This window comes from Scyliorhinus torazame, chromosome 1 (assembly GCF_047496885.1).
Source record: "Scyliorhinus torazame isolate Kashiwa2021f chromosome 1, sScyTor2.1, whole genome shotgun sequence".
Classification (NCBI taxonomy): Eukaryota; Metazoa; Chordata; class Chondrichthyes; order Carcharhiniformes; family Scyliorhinidae; genus Scyliorhinus; species Scyliorhinus torazame.
The window spans coordinates 203186924-203201520 of NC_092707.1; the positions used below are offsets into that span (position 1 = coordinate 203186924).

At 48.4% G+C, this 14597-nt stretch overlaps 1 protein-coding gene across 2 annotated transcripts in view; it reads right to left on the bottom strand.

Annotated features, from left to right (window-relative positions):
* LOC140418567 (mitogen-activated protein kinase kinase kinase 5-like) overlaps positions 1–14597 on the bottom strand; it is a 277605-nt gene that overhangs the window by 89861 nt on the left and 173147 nt on the right. For both annotated transcript variants that reach the window (XM_072502099.1, XM_072502092.1), the window contains exons 13-15: positions 10838–10922; positions 8102–8235; positions 1128–1255 (exon numbers count right to left, since the gene is read on the bottom strand). In XM_072502099.1, coding sequence (XP_072358200.1) covers positions 1128–1255; positions 8102–8235; positions 10838–10922 — 347 coding nt within the window. The remainder of the gene's footprint in view (positions 1–1127; positions 1256–8101; positions 8236–10837; positions 10923–14597) is intronic.

Sequence of the window (14597 nt, forward strand, 5' to 3'; positions counted from 1 at the left end):
TGTAGTTATCATAGTACACATTTTCAGAAAAACTTCTAATGGTTGCATTCTTTTTTTTTTAAAATCTGAGTTTAAAGGCTGTTTTAAAATAGCTCTCAGCTACCAGACAGAATTGTAGATTTCAGACTAGGTCTCCTCTTTTGAGAGGACAAACGTCAATCTCATCCAGGAGATAACAACATTTTGTTTGCCTTATTGTAAGAATGTATGTTGCGCCTTGGCCAGGACACAACCTGGGAACCACAAGAAGGAGAAGGGCCGTTTGATGTGTCAATGTCTGATCTGGGGGAATGACTTGGCATTTTGCACAGGTCTTCTGATCACAGCAGTCATCTTAGTTCTCACAAAAGACATTGAAAAGGATGGGAAACAGAGAGAAAAAAATATCTTCAGAGAAGCAGCTAAAAGCTTCAACACCGGAAGATAGAGGCCACAAACATAATCGTCAAACTGCTGTAAAAGGCTAATTCAGGGCCACACTGCAGTTCCTTGAAATTAAACAAAAGAAACTCCTCTCTCCCCTCCCCCCCAACCTGATTCCATTTTTACCTTTGAAAGCCATCTCTGAGAATTTGGCAGTGCAAGCCATCGCAGCCGCAGAGACTACTCTGCAACTCTACAGCTTCAAGATCATAGCAATACAACAACCTTCTTATAAAGTTGTCAGAAGAGCAAATCTCCAGGCTTCGGAAGGACACTCACACCAGGAAGGTTGGAAGTTCTGGATGAAAAATTAAAAAGGTTGATCAAGTTCACCTTCGACCATTCTGGCAGGCACATGGTACAACACGAATGTGAGTTGTTGACTAATCACAGTTATCAATCGCTTTCAGAGCTTTGGGCAGTATCAGCGTCAACCAGCAACCAGCCTTTAAACTCAGTACAAGATTAAAAAAGAATGCAACCATTAGAACAGTTTTTCTGAAAATGTGTACTATGATAACCACACAGCTTAATAATGTAGGTGAGCAATTTTCAGTATGCGTGTCCATGTATTTGTTTGTGTTTGTATCTGGGTTCTGTGAAATTATCCATGTCGGTGTGTATGTTGCTCTTCCCTCATGTCAAGCCTCAAATTACACACGTATAGTATTACAAAATGATTCTTTCAGGAAGAGGAGACTCACCTCCTGGGACCTCCTCCATGAAGATTTTGATGTATCCGTCCTGACTAACCGATCCCAAGTATTGGACAATATTCTTGTGTTTCAAACGCTTGTGGAGAGCGATTTCTTCGTGAAGAGGCTGTGAGTACCTGTGCAGGGAGCAGGAATGCAATCCATGGAAAACAGGGAGCAAGAGGCAAGGCCAGTATTGAATGCCCATCCCTAATTGCCGTTCAGCAAGTGAGCCATTGACACCTGAGTGGCTTGCTCAGACATTTCAGAGGGCAGTAAAGAGTCAATCACATTACTGTGGGCGTGGATTCACATGTAGGCCAGACCAGGTAAGGGTGGTAGCTTTCCCTCAATGAAGGACCTTGGTGAACCAGATGGTTCAAGCATCTCAGGGCTGAAGCTTTAACAAAATAGCCTCCAAGAGGCTGAGGATTCAGCATCCACATAACATATTATTAAATATAACAGATCTTATTAAAACTCAGTGACATCATGAGCAATGACATGGGAGACAAACTCAGTGCTGCATAATTTAAATTATCCATTATTTTCCGACAAGTCACTCATCCAGACATTTTGTACAGTCTAAAAATTTCACTTTTCACCACCAACACATAGTGGAAGCCCTGTGTACCATCTACAAAATGCACTGCAGCAACACATCAAGGCTCTTCTGACAGAACCTTCCAAACCCACAACGACAACCACCAAGGACAAGGGCAGCAGATACATGGGAACACTACCACCTGGAGCTTCCCCTCCAAGTCTCTCACCATCCTGATTTGGAAAGATAATCGGCCGTTCCATCACTGTCGCTGGCTCAAAATCCTGGAGCTCCCTCCCTGACAGCACTGTGGGTGTACCTGCACCACACGGATTGCAGCGGTTCAGGAAGGCAGCTCACCAACTCCTTACAGGCGAAGTCTTGAGGCTCGGCAGGTTTCTGCCTCTGGGCCAGAAACTCCAGGTTAAGTCCCACTCCAGGACCGGTTGGCCACGGGAAGGCGCATTTGTATCGTGGCTTGACAAGTTGATCATCAGCTTGCTAATCCTTCCCAGCACTTCGTCAAAGTGGAAGACGGTGTGAACTTCTGAAACAAAGTATCATCTTCTCGAGGGTAACTAGGGATTGACATCAAATTCAAAGAACATAAGATAAGTACTAGGAGCAGGAGTAGGCCACCTGGCCCCTCGAGCCTGCTCCACCATTCAATGAGATCATGGCTGATCTTTTGTGGACTCAGCTCCACTTTCCGGCCCGAACACCATAACCCTTAATCCCTTTATTCTTCAAAAAACTATCTATCTTTATCTTAAAAACATTTAATGAAGGAGCCTCAACTGCTTCACTGGGTAAGGAATTCCATAGATTCACAACCCTTTGGGTGAAGAAGTTCCTCCTAAACTCAGTCCTAAATCTACCTCCCCTTATTTTGAGGCTATGCCCCCTAGTTCTGCTTTCACCTGCCAGTGCAAACAACCTGCCCACATCTATCCTATCTATTCCCTTCATAATCTTATATGTTTCTATAAGATCCCCCCGCATCCTTCTAAATTCCAACGAGTACAGTCTCAGTCTACTCAACCTCACCTCGTAATCCAACCCCCTCAACTCTGGGAATAACCTAGAGAATCTCCTCTCCACGCCCACTAGGTCACAGATGCTCACGTTCCATGAAAGAATAAAACAAAACAAAGTGAATTGTTTCTTTAATTTATTTTCCATTAAAACAAGCAATTACCCCAATCCATTATTGAAGCACATTCATTTGGAGATACTATTGTGTGCGTAGTGCTCATTTGTAGTATCTTCATTCTAGTTTAAAAAAGCAATCTCCGAATTAAATGAGCTACAATCTGCTGTTATTAATTGCTCCTACAGCACTATCAGCTTCTGCTTTCCTGTCAAAGCTGCTCACTGCACTAGGATTGTCCTACAACGCAAAGAAAACCCCCAGTTTCTCCTCTCTAAGATTTTACGCCAACGACCCCAACAACTCCCACCCACTCCTGTATTCTCACATCCAACCACAAATGCAAAGAGCTCACAGACTGCTTTGTCACTGAGGTTCAGCTGCCTCTGCTGCATCCACTGCCTCAAAATTCATCTGAGGATCCCCAGCTTCACCATTGCCCTGAATTTAAATATTCCTCTAGTCTCTATCCTCATGCTCCCACTGGCCTCAGCTTATCCGCGAGACTCGATCTTATTCCAACTAAAATGCCGACCACCCAAATTCCCTTCCTGGCCCCCAATTTCTCGGATATTGTTAACAATTCTCTCTCCTTTAAATCTCCCCTCATCACCTTTCTCCTCAAAGAACAACTCTACCCCACAGTCCTTGCATACTAGCGCCCCATCGCTAACCTCCCTTTCCTCTCCAAATTCCTGGAATGGGTTGTGATCGCTCAAATCTGTGACCAGCTTTCCTGGAAGTCCATTTTTGAGTCCTTTCAACCAGCTTCCCACCCAGTCACAGTGGTGAAACAGCTCTTATCAAAGTCACAAAGGACACCCTGTGTGACTGTGACAAACGTAAACTTTCCCTCCTCATCCTTCTCGACCTGTCTGCTGCCTTTGACAACATCCTCCTCAAATGCCTCTCCACTTCACCCAGCTAGATGTGGTGCTCTCAGATGGTTCTCTTCTTATTGTCACAGTGATGTGACGTGTCCACGTGTGATATTAGTCTTTAATTTCACAGTTTGGTCAAATATATATACTGAGCCACTTTAAAAGGACTTTAGCAAAGCAAGTAAATGCAGTGACTGAGGATGGATGTCACAAATCGCCTGAGACCTGCTATTACAAGTCGACCGGTATCTGGAAGGTTGCAATGTGAATTACAAATAAGGCAAGGCAAGTTAACCTCCGATGGAATTTCACACCTGCTGAGGTCAAGACTGACTTTGAAATATTAATTGAAACTGTAGGGTGCTTACCATTTGCATTTCTGTAAAGCTACCTTTTAAGTGGAGACAGAGAGCGGGATTCTCCTTTCTGGGGATTTAGTCCCCACGTCGGCGGGAAAACTGGCGCGAACCACTCCGGCATCAACAGCCCCCGCAAGGGTGGAATTCTCCGCACTTCTGGGGGCTAGGTGGACACCAGAAGGGTTGGCGCCGCTCCAACCGGCGCCGAATGGACTGCGAGAGTCCGCAAAGGGCTGGCGTGATCTCTTCTCTGCGCCGGCCATGGTGGAGCCCTGCAGGGGCCGGCGCGGAAGGAAGGAGTGCCCCCACAGCACAGGCCCGCCCGCAGATCGGTGGGCCACCGTGGTCCCCCCCCTCCCCCCGAAGACCACCCCAGGTGACTTACCTGCCAGGTCCCGCCGTGTGGGGGGACCATGTCCAACCCACGCTGGCGGGACTGGCCAGAAAAGAATTGCGGAGGGGGGGAGGCGCAGCCAACAGCCCCCAGCCCCTGACCGGCGTGGCGTGAACCCCGCCCGAAAACCGGAGCCGGAGAATACGGCAGCTGGCGTCGGGGTGGCGGGGCTGGATTCACACCGCCCCCCCGGGGATTCTCCCACCCGGCGGGGGGTCGGAGAAACCAGCTGAGAAAGTCCACCAGGACAATAGCTAAATGGAAGGTATCCTTTCTATCTCATCACGATGTAGGATCGGTCATTCAAGAATTAACTGCTGGAACATTACAGAATCAAATCAAGTAGGCTCTAAAACAATAGTCAAGTTCTGTCCAGATAGGAGCTAATCAATTACCTTCAGAAATCTATTTGGGGAGAAAGATGATGTGACTAGAATAAACATTTTGAAATGTATTTTGTTACAACATCCAAGCTGCTAAAATCAGTCTGGAAGAAATTGGAAGAAGTCTGCTCATGAGTCCACACCGTGGGCGGGATTCTCCAACACCCTGCCAGGTCGGAGAATCGCTGGGGGACGGCGTGAATCCCGCCCCACCACCCCAAATCTGGCTGCCGAATTCTCCGGCGCCGGGGTTTTGGCGGGGGCGGGAATCGCGTTGCGCTGGTTGGCGCCCCCCCGGCGATCCTCCGCCCAACGATGGGCCGAGTGGCCGCCCGTTTTTGGCCGATCCCGCCGTCATAAATCAAACCAGGTCCGTACCGGCGGGACCTGGCTCTACGGGTGGCCTGCGGAGTCCTCGGGGGGGGGGAGGGGGGGTGGGGCAGGAGGATCTGGCCTCCTTGGAAGGGGGGGCCCACGGTGGCTTGGCCCGCGATCGGGGCCCACCGACCGCAGGCAGGCCTGTGCCATGGGGGCACTCTTTCCCTCCGCGCCAGCAGCTGTCAACCTCCGCCACGGCCGGCGCGGAGAAGAACCACCCTGCGCATGCTCTGGGATGACGCCAGCACATGCTCGCGCTCCCGCGCATGCGTCAACTCGTGCCGGCTGGCGGAGTCCATTCGACACCCGTAGGTGCGGCGCCAATCCCTTCCGCGCCAACTGGCGTGGTGCCAACTGGCGTGGTGGCCCGCCGGCGCCAGCCAAGCCCCTGAAGGTGCGGAGAATTCCGCCACTCCTTGGTGCCGGTACGGCCCGCCCCGCTCGGTAGGGAGAATCCCGTCCACATCTCTCTTCCCTCTCTCAGGTTCAAGACCCTGGGCGAAATTCTCTGGTATCGGTGCGATGTCCGCCAACTGGCGCCCAAAACGGCGCAAATCAGTCGGGCATCGCGCCGCCCCAAATGTGCGGAATGCTCCGCATCTTGGGGGGCCGAGCCCCAACCTTAAGGGGCTAGGCCCGCGCCGGCCGAATTTCCGCCCGCCAGCTGGCGGAAAAGGCCTTTGGTGCCCCGCCAGCTGGCGCGGAAATGACAGCTCAGGGCGGCGCATGCGCGGGAGCGTTAGTGGCCGCTGACGCCATTCCCGCGCATGCGCAGTGGAGGGAGTCTCTTCCGCCTCCGCCACGGTGGAGACCGTGGCGAAGACGGAAGGAAAAGAGTGCCCCCACGGCACAGGCCCGCCCGTGGTTCATTGGGCCCCGATCGCGGGCCAGGCCACCGTGGGGGCAACCCCCGGGGCCAGATCGCCCCGCGACCCCCCCAGGAGCCCGGAGCCTGCCCGCGCCACCTTGTCCCGCCGGTAAGGTAGGTTGTTTAATCTACGCTGGTGGGACAGGCATTTTAGCAGCGGGACTTCGGCCCATCCAGGCCGGAGAATCGCGGGGGGGGGGGGGCCTGCCAACCGGCGCAGCGCGATTCCCGCCCCCGCCGAATATCCGGTGCCGGAGAATTCGGCAACCGGCGGGGGCGGGATTCACGCCAGCCCCCAGCGATTCTTCGACCCGGCGGGGGGTCGGAGAATCGCGCCCCCTATCTCGATTACTTTGAAATCCAACACATAGATAGCGAATTTTCCAATGAAAGGAACGTCAACTGCAAAAATCATCCATTTTTGGAAAAGTCGGGTTACATTTAAAAACAACGCCTCCAGAAATTGTAATTTTACATTCCATGGAAACATTCTACAAAAGTCACGGATACCAGCGATGGACTCCTTAGCAATGAAGTGTCTATTTTTGCCTTTTATTATTGCATTTTCACGTGCTTGCATTTGTGTGTGTTGTGAAGGTTTGGACATGGGCTCACCTTTTAAATATATTTACATCTTTACCTGGGTGGGTTTTTAGCTCAATAAGAAAGCCTGTCAGACTGGTATCTTTGCAATCAGCAAAATTCACAAAAGTAAATTCCTGTTACTGTCAGACCATTTCACCCCTCCTCACGTGATCGAACATTTTTGTTATATTTCTCTGTTGCCGTACAGAGAAAAGGTACGAGGTTCCCAGATCTTGGATTCTTGTAAAACACGACGAGAGGTTTATCAAGGGTGTCGCTAATACAATCAAGATGATGATCGCTCAATGCCTACACAGACACTCTGCTGACGTCAATACACATCACGTAACTCAGAACCAGCAAGAATGTATTCCCAGATATATAACAATTATTTATCCAATTGTAACCTGCAATTGTTTCTCTTCCTGCTCCTGCATCGTTACGTCTGATGTTCCCCAATGATCTATCCTTGACCCGCTCTTATTTCTCATCTCCATGCTGACCCTTAGTGACATCATCTGCGAACACAAAATCAGGTTCCACATCTACCCTGATGGCACACAACCTGACTTCACTGCTACCTCCCCCAGCCCCTCAAAGGCCTCTGATTCATCACGCTGCTTACTGGATGAACAATAGTGGAAGACCCAAGCGGTGATGTTTTTTCCTGTCACAAACTGTATTCCTAAGCCAGTGTCCATTCTTCCCCCCGGCCACTACCTGAGGGTCACTGATTTCAAATTTCTCATTCTTGTTTTCAAACTCTTCCATAAACTCACCCTTCCCTAACTCTGTAACCTCCTCCAGCCCCACAATCCTCCAGTATCTCTGCTCCTCAAATCCTGGCCTTCAAAGCTTCCTGTTTCCCATCACAGCTCTGTATCCAGCCACCTAGACCCTAAACTCAGGATTTCCCTCCCTCAGCCTCTCCACTTCTCTGCCTTTCTCCCTCCCTTTAAGGCCGACCTCTTTTGACAATGCTTTGGTCATCTTTCCTAACATTTCTTTACACAACTCGGTATCAAAATGTATTTGACAGCGTTCCTGACAAGCACCTTGAGGTGTATTACTAAGTTAAAGGCTCTGTATGTTTTTTAAAAATGTATTCTTCATGGGATGTGGGAGTTGCTGGCTGGGCCAGCTTTCTTGCCTGTCCTTAATTGCCCATGAGAAGGTGGCGGTGACCTGCCTTCTTGAACCGCTGCAGTCCCTAATGTGTAGGTACACCCACTGTGCTGTTAGGGAGGAAGTTCCAAGGTTCTGACCCAGTGACAGTGATGGAACGGCGATATATTTCCAAGTCAGGATGCTGAGTGACGAAGAATTTGCAGGTGGTGGTATCCCCATGCATGATATAAATATAAGTAATTTTTTCAGCAAAGTGTGTGGTGTATAAGTTGTTTGACCATCCAAGGATGCAGTCAGTAACATTGTTCATTACCTGTTGTCCCTTTCTGGAATCTCTTTGATGGCGATGCGGACTTGGTTGTTCATGTCCCGCCCAGCGTACACAACCCCATAAGTTCCCTTCCCTAAGATCAGCCGGTTTCCATTCTCTGAATATTCATAATTGTACTGTAAACAAAGAAATAAGAACTTGCTTTTAAATATAACCTTTAATGCTTTGTAGTCAATTAAATACTTTTGTCAAAATGGCAGCCAATTTGCGCACAGCACGATTCCATAAACAGTAATGTGTTGGTGACCGGATCGTCTGTTTTCAGTGATATTGGTTGATGGATAAATATTGGCCAGAGCACCGGGGATAACTGCCCAGCTCCTCTTCAAAATAGTCCCATGACATTTTACATCCAGTCAAGGAAGATGGGGGCCTCAGTTTAATGCCCCACCCAAAAAACAGCTCCACCAATGGCACAGCACTCCCTCAGTACTGCAATGGAAGTGTCAGCCAAGATTATTGCTCAAAGCTCTGAAGGGGGTCTTGCACCCACAACCTTCTGAGTTGGAAGTTAAAGTAAACAAACTAAGCCACATCCAGCACCGAGGCAGGTTAGTAATTCATATATTATCTTCTGTTTTATCTCCCTTTCTATCTTGAAAATTCCAAACTGTGCTGGGCAGTTTGGTGTGGTGGGGATATTGATCAGAACTTCTAGCCCTGCTGTCAACCCAGATAATAAATAGCCCACAGGAAGCTCAATTCCCATGTGGCAATACCTCACAAGAGAACCTTGACAGCGAATGTTGGTGGAACAATGGTTAGCACTGCTGCCTCACAGCGCCAGGGACCTGGCTTTGGGTGACTGTCTGTGCGGAGTCTGCACGCTCTCCCCTTGTCTGCTTGGGTTTCCTCCGGGCGCTCCGGTTTCCTCCCACAGTCCAAAGATGTGTAGGTTAGGTGGATTGGCCATGATCAATGCACAGGATTACGGGGATATGGCGAGAGAGTGGACCGAGGTAGAGTGCTCGTTCAAAAAGTTGACGCAAACGCGATGGGCTGAATATCCTCCTTCTGGACTGTAGAGATTATTTTTTAATATAAATTTAGAGTACCCAATTATTTTTTTTTCCAATTAAGGGGCAATTTAGCGTGGCCAATCCACCTAACCTGCACATCTTTGGGTTGCGGGGTGAAACCCATGCAGACACGGGGAGAATATGCAAACTCCACACAGACAGTGACCCGGGGCCGGGATCGAACCCGAGTCCTCAGCGCCGTAGGCAGGCAATGCTAACCACTGTGTCGCCCGGCACTGTAGAAATTCTATGGATATTTTACCACCTCTCTTTCTGCTCATGGCTTCGTAGGAATGAAGTTGAACCAGCAATTCTGCGGGTCAGGCTGAAAGTCTGAGGTGATGGGTTCCAATCCTACCATGGCCATAGGTGGAACTTGAATTCAATTAATCAAAAAAAATCTAGAGTCAGGTTTTAAGGATTCTGAGTGATTGGCGCTCGCCATCCTGAGAGTCGGTGCCTAATGTGCAGCTGCTGTCTCTCGAACTCCCACTGCTATTTAATGCTCACTTCAGTGTTGATTGATAGTGTGCGGGACTTCTGTCCACCCTTGCCAGGAAGTCTTGCCAATGAAAGCTATTGACAATCAGATTGGACGGCGGTTCTTTAACCTGGTCAGGCACAGTGGCCAGAAGCGGTGCTGCAGTGATCTGTCTGGGACTAAGTCCTTGGCGTCCGGGGAAGGCATGAGAATAGGGGACACCGGTGGGAGGGACTGGGAGGGGGGCAAACATAATGTCAGTTAGTAGTCCAGGAAGGGAGGGGATCATGGAGCTCCAATGTCCCAGGGTGGGGATGAGAGGGCGCCTTAGGGCATTCAGAGTGAGGCAACCCACTCCCCCCCCCCCCCCACCCCCCACCCCCCACCCCTGATTGCCCAAGGTGGGGTAAAATTTAAGTGTCACATTCCCACCCTACCCACACCCACCAGCCTAAAAATTGAGCCTAGGCGGGATAAGGCCCTTAAGTGGCCACCAAGTTGCCACATAAAGGTCTGACTAGGTGAATGGGCGAGTTTCGGGTTTTCCACCTGAAGCGCTGCCCGGGCAAGCGTGAAATTGCATCTGGGTTTGGGAGGGTGGGTTCCCAGGTTCGCGGGGAGAATCCCATCCGTTCACTGCTTCCACTCTGCCCCTCACTACCCCTGCCCCGCGGCACGCCCCCCTCACCCCCAACCCGCGTTGGAAACCGCCTTTTCGGGAAGGGTAGAATTTTGCACCTGCAATAAAAGTTACAGTACCCATGGAAACATAAGATTTTCAGAAAAAAACATTTGGTTCACTGAGGAAATCTGCAATGTGTACCTGGTCTGGCCTACATGTCACTCTAACTGCCTTCAAAGGGTAATTAAGGATGGACAACAAATGCTGACAGTGCCAGGAAAGTCCGCAGTCCATGAAAGAATTAATTTAAAAGAATAAAAAATATCTTTTGAATGTTTCCTTGGCAAAGCTTTTGGTCACCTTTCCTGATAACCACTTATGTGATTCGATACACCTGGGGCTATTGAGTTATATTCAGGGTCCTGTCTAAATGAAAGGTGCTTTGTTGATGTGTTGCCTCATTGTGGAGCAGATATGTGCTGGGATACTGATTACTTCTAAAGCAAGTTATTAAACTCCTGCAGCGCAGAAGGTGAGTTGTTTAGATGATATGAAGTAATGAAGGGTTTTACGTGACCACTCAGTGCTTTGCTCACCTCCAATAGCTCCTCCGTCAGTCTCAGCCCATCGTCGGCGCTCAGCTTGTCTTCCTTTGTGAAAGAATTCAGAAGATCACAGAACCTGACAAAGAGGAACAGGCACATTCACAGGATTACGTTGTCGCACATCCACTAGCACAGTGCTCTGCCTCAGTGGCTATAGAGGTGCATATCAAAATGGCAGCAATTCCCACACTTGCTCCTCAATGTTGCTGCAAACTCTACTGGTTAAGGAGCGCTGAGGATTAGGGTGAAGGATAGCCACCAGTCACAGTGCCAACTTGTGAGGGGACAGGAAATCTTAATTCAACTGAAGCTTAATTTGGGTCAGAATGTTATACATCATTGATGATTGCACATCTTGCAGCAATGGGCAGCCAGTCAGGATAGGGTGGAGAATTTCAGATGAACTTGAAAATAATTAAATAAAGGAATGGGCCTTGCTCAGCTGGGAGCCACAGCTCCCCCTGTTAACTTTTTCAGTAACATCGCCCTTAAAAAAAAGAGTATTTTGCAGTTTGTTCCCATGCAGCAAGACCTAGAAAACATTCAGGCTTGGGATGATAAATGGCAAGTAACATTTGTGCCACGCAAGTGCCTGGCAATGGCCATCTCCAACAAGAGAGAATCCAACCATCTCACCTTCACATTCAATGGAATTACCATCACTGAATTGCCTGCTATCAACATCCTGGGAGTTACCATTGACAGCTGCAAAGTGCTTAATCGAAAGGTGAGGTGCTGTTCCTCCAGTTTGCATTGGGTTTCACATTTCAGCAGGCCAAGGATGGACATGTGGGCACGAGAGAGAGACGGTGAGGTGAAATGACAAGCAACAGGAAGGTAAGGGTTTATAAAGCATTAGTTAGGCCCCATTTAGAATACTGTGAGCAATTTTGGGCCCCACATCTCAGGAAGGACATACTGGCACTAGAGCGGGTCCAGCGGAGATTCACACGGATGATCCCAGGAATGGTAGACCCAACATACGATGAACGTCTGAGGATCCTGGGATTATATTCATTGGAGTTTAGGAGGTTGAGGGGAGATCTAATCGAAACTTACAAGATAATGAATGGCTTAGATAGGGTGGATGTAGGGAAGTTGTTTCCATTAACAGGGGAGACTAGGACCCGGGGGCACAGCCTTAGAACAAAAGGGAGTCACTTTAGAACAGAGATGAGGAGAAATTTCTTCAGCCAGAGAGTGGTGGGTCTGTGGAATTCATTGCCACAGAGGGCGGTGGAGGCCGGGACGTTGAGTGTCTTTAAGACAGAAGTTGATAAATTCTTGATTTCTCGAGGAATTAAGGGCTATGGAGAGAGAGCGGGTAAATGGTGTTGAAATCAGCCATGATTGAATGGTGGAGTGGACTCGATGGGCCGAATGGCCTTACTTCCACTCCTATGTCTTATGGTCTTATGGTCTTATGCCTGTGGATTGAGCGAAGGTGTTCTGCAAAGCGTTCACCCAATCTGCGTTTAGTCTCGCAACATGGAGGAGATCTTATTGGAAGTAGTAAATACAGTGTTCCAAATTGAAGGAAGTGCAGGTGAAATACTGCTTCCCCTGAAGGGAGTGTTCTGGGCCTTAGAAGGTAAGGAGGTAAAGGGGAAAGTGTTGCACCTCCTGCGACTGCACGGGAAGATGCTGCAGGAGGGGAATGAGGAATTGGAGGTGATGGAGTGAACCAGGGTGTCACTGAGGGAGTGGTCCCTGTAGAATGCTGAATCTCCCCCTTCCCTGAATACTCAAAAGAGTGTCTTTGATTCTGGGAGACCCTGGGATAATCCGCAATGGTTGGTGACGTTACCGTAGGAGTTCACTTCCAGTTCAATGAAATTGGAAGTGCTACTGGACCGGATTCTAGGGAATGTGAAAGGCCCAAGTGGATTAAGTGTCAGTAGGAGAACATTTAGGCAACAACGATCATTGTATCATAAGGTTTAGGCTGGATATGGAAAAGGATAAAGAACAATCCAACATCAAAATAATTAATGGGGAGAGAGCCAAACTCAGTGGGGTAAGAACAAATCTGGGCGGAATAAATTGGAGTCAAAGGTTGGCAGGAAAAATAGGAGCTAAACATGAGCTACCTTCTAAGAAGAGAGAGTTTGAGCACAGTCTATGTATGTTCCCTCAAAAGGGAAAGGTAGGGAAAATAAATCCAGAGTTCTTTGGTTGACAAAAGAGACAGAAGTTAAGACAGAGAAGAAAAGGTTCCACGATGAGGTTCCACTATGATAGTTGCCAGGTAGAAAATACAATTGAGAACCTGACTGAATATAGGAGATTTGGAGGAGAGGTAAAAAAAAAAAATAATAGAAAAGAGAGAGCATGAAAAGAGACTGGCTGCGAACATGAAAAAGGAATCCCAAAGTCATCTATAGGCATATAAATAACAAAAGGGTGGTAAAAGGAGGAGGAGGGCCAATTTGGGACCATTAAGGGATTTATACATGGAGTCAGAGGGCATAGCTGCGGCATTGAATAACTACCTTGTATCTGTCTTTACCAAGGAAGAAGATGCTACCAAGGCCATAGTGAAAGAGGAGGTAATTCAGACACTAGAAGGGTTTAACATTGATAAGGAGGAGGTGCTGGATAGGCTGCCTGTACTTAAATTTGATAAGGTCACCAGGTGGAGGCACTGGCCATCATTTCTCAATCACCCTCAGACTCGGGGTGGTACCAGAGGACTGGGGAATTACAAACGTTACACCCTTGTTCACAAAGGGGTGTAAAGATAAGCCCAGCAACTACAGGCCTGTCAGTTTAACCTTGATGGTGGGAACCCTTTAAAACAATAATTCAGGACAAAATCAATGATTATGTGGACAAGTGCAGCTTAATTACAGAAAACCAGCATGGATTTCTTAAGGGGAAAATTATCTTTATCTACCTTGCGAGAGTTTTTGAGGAGGTAACAAAGTGTTGATGAGGGTGATGTTGTTAATGTGGTATACATGGATTTCCAAAAGGCATTTGATACAGTGCCACACAGCAGACTGGTGAACAAATCTATAGCTCATGGAATAAAAGGGACAATAACAACATGGATAAGGGATTGACTGAGTGACAAGAAATAGTAAGTAATTGTTAATGGATATTTTTCAGGTTGGAGGGAGATTTGTAGTGGAGTTCCCCAGGGGTCAGTGTTGGGATCTTTTCTTTTCCTGACATAATCTGGACTTTGGTTTGAAGGCACAAGTTTGAAATTTGTGGGTGATTCAAAACTTGGTGGCATTGTGAACTGCGAGGAGAATAGGACTTCCAAAGGACATAGACAGGCTGGTGGAGTGTGGTACCCCCCTCCTGGGGTTGGCTATGTGCTTACACTTTCCTCGCTATCTGTTTTCCCCTCCTGCCATTCTCCTCACTCTCTCCTGTGTTCCTCTGCCCTCATCCCGTCCTTCCTACGCTTTAGTTCCTGTATTCAGAGCGAGGCAGTGCAGTCCCGCGCAAATGTCTCTCAGGTTGATTATAGTCCCTTTGGTGATCTTCACACTGCTGACTCTGCTGCTGTTTTTCCAGCCTGTTTTCCGGGACAAATTTGTCCATGTCCGCAGTGGTCATGAAGAAGCTCTCTGCCCTGGAATGTGACCCAGAATTTAGCCAGGTAAAGCATCCCAAATTTGACTTTCCTTTTGTACAGGGCTGCCTTCGCCCTGTTGAACTCCTCCCGGAGCTTGGCCAGGTCTACCCCAATGGCTTGGTAAATCCTGATCTGGTGTCCTTTCCAATTGCAGGTCCTTGT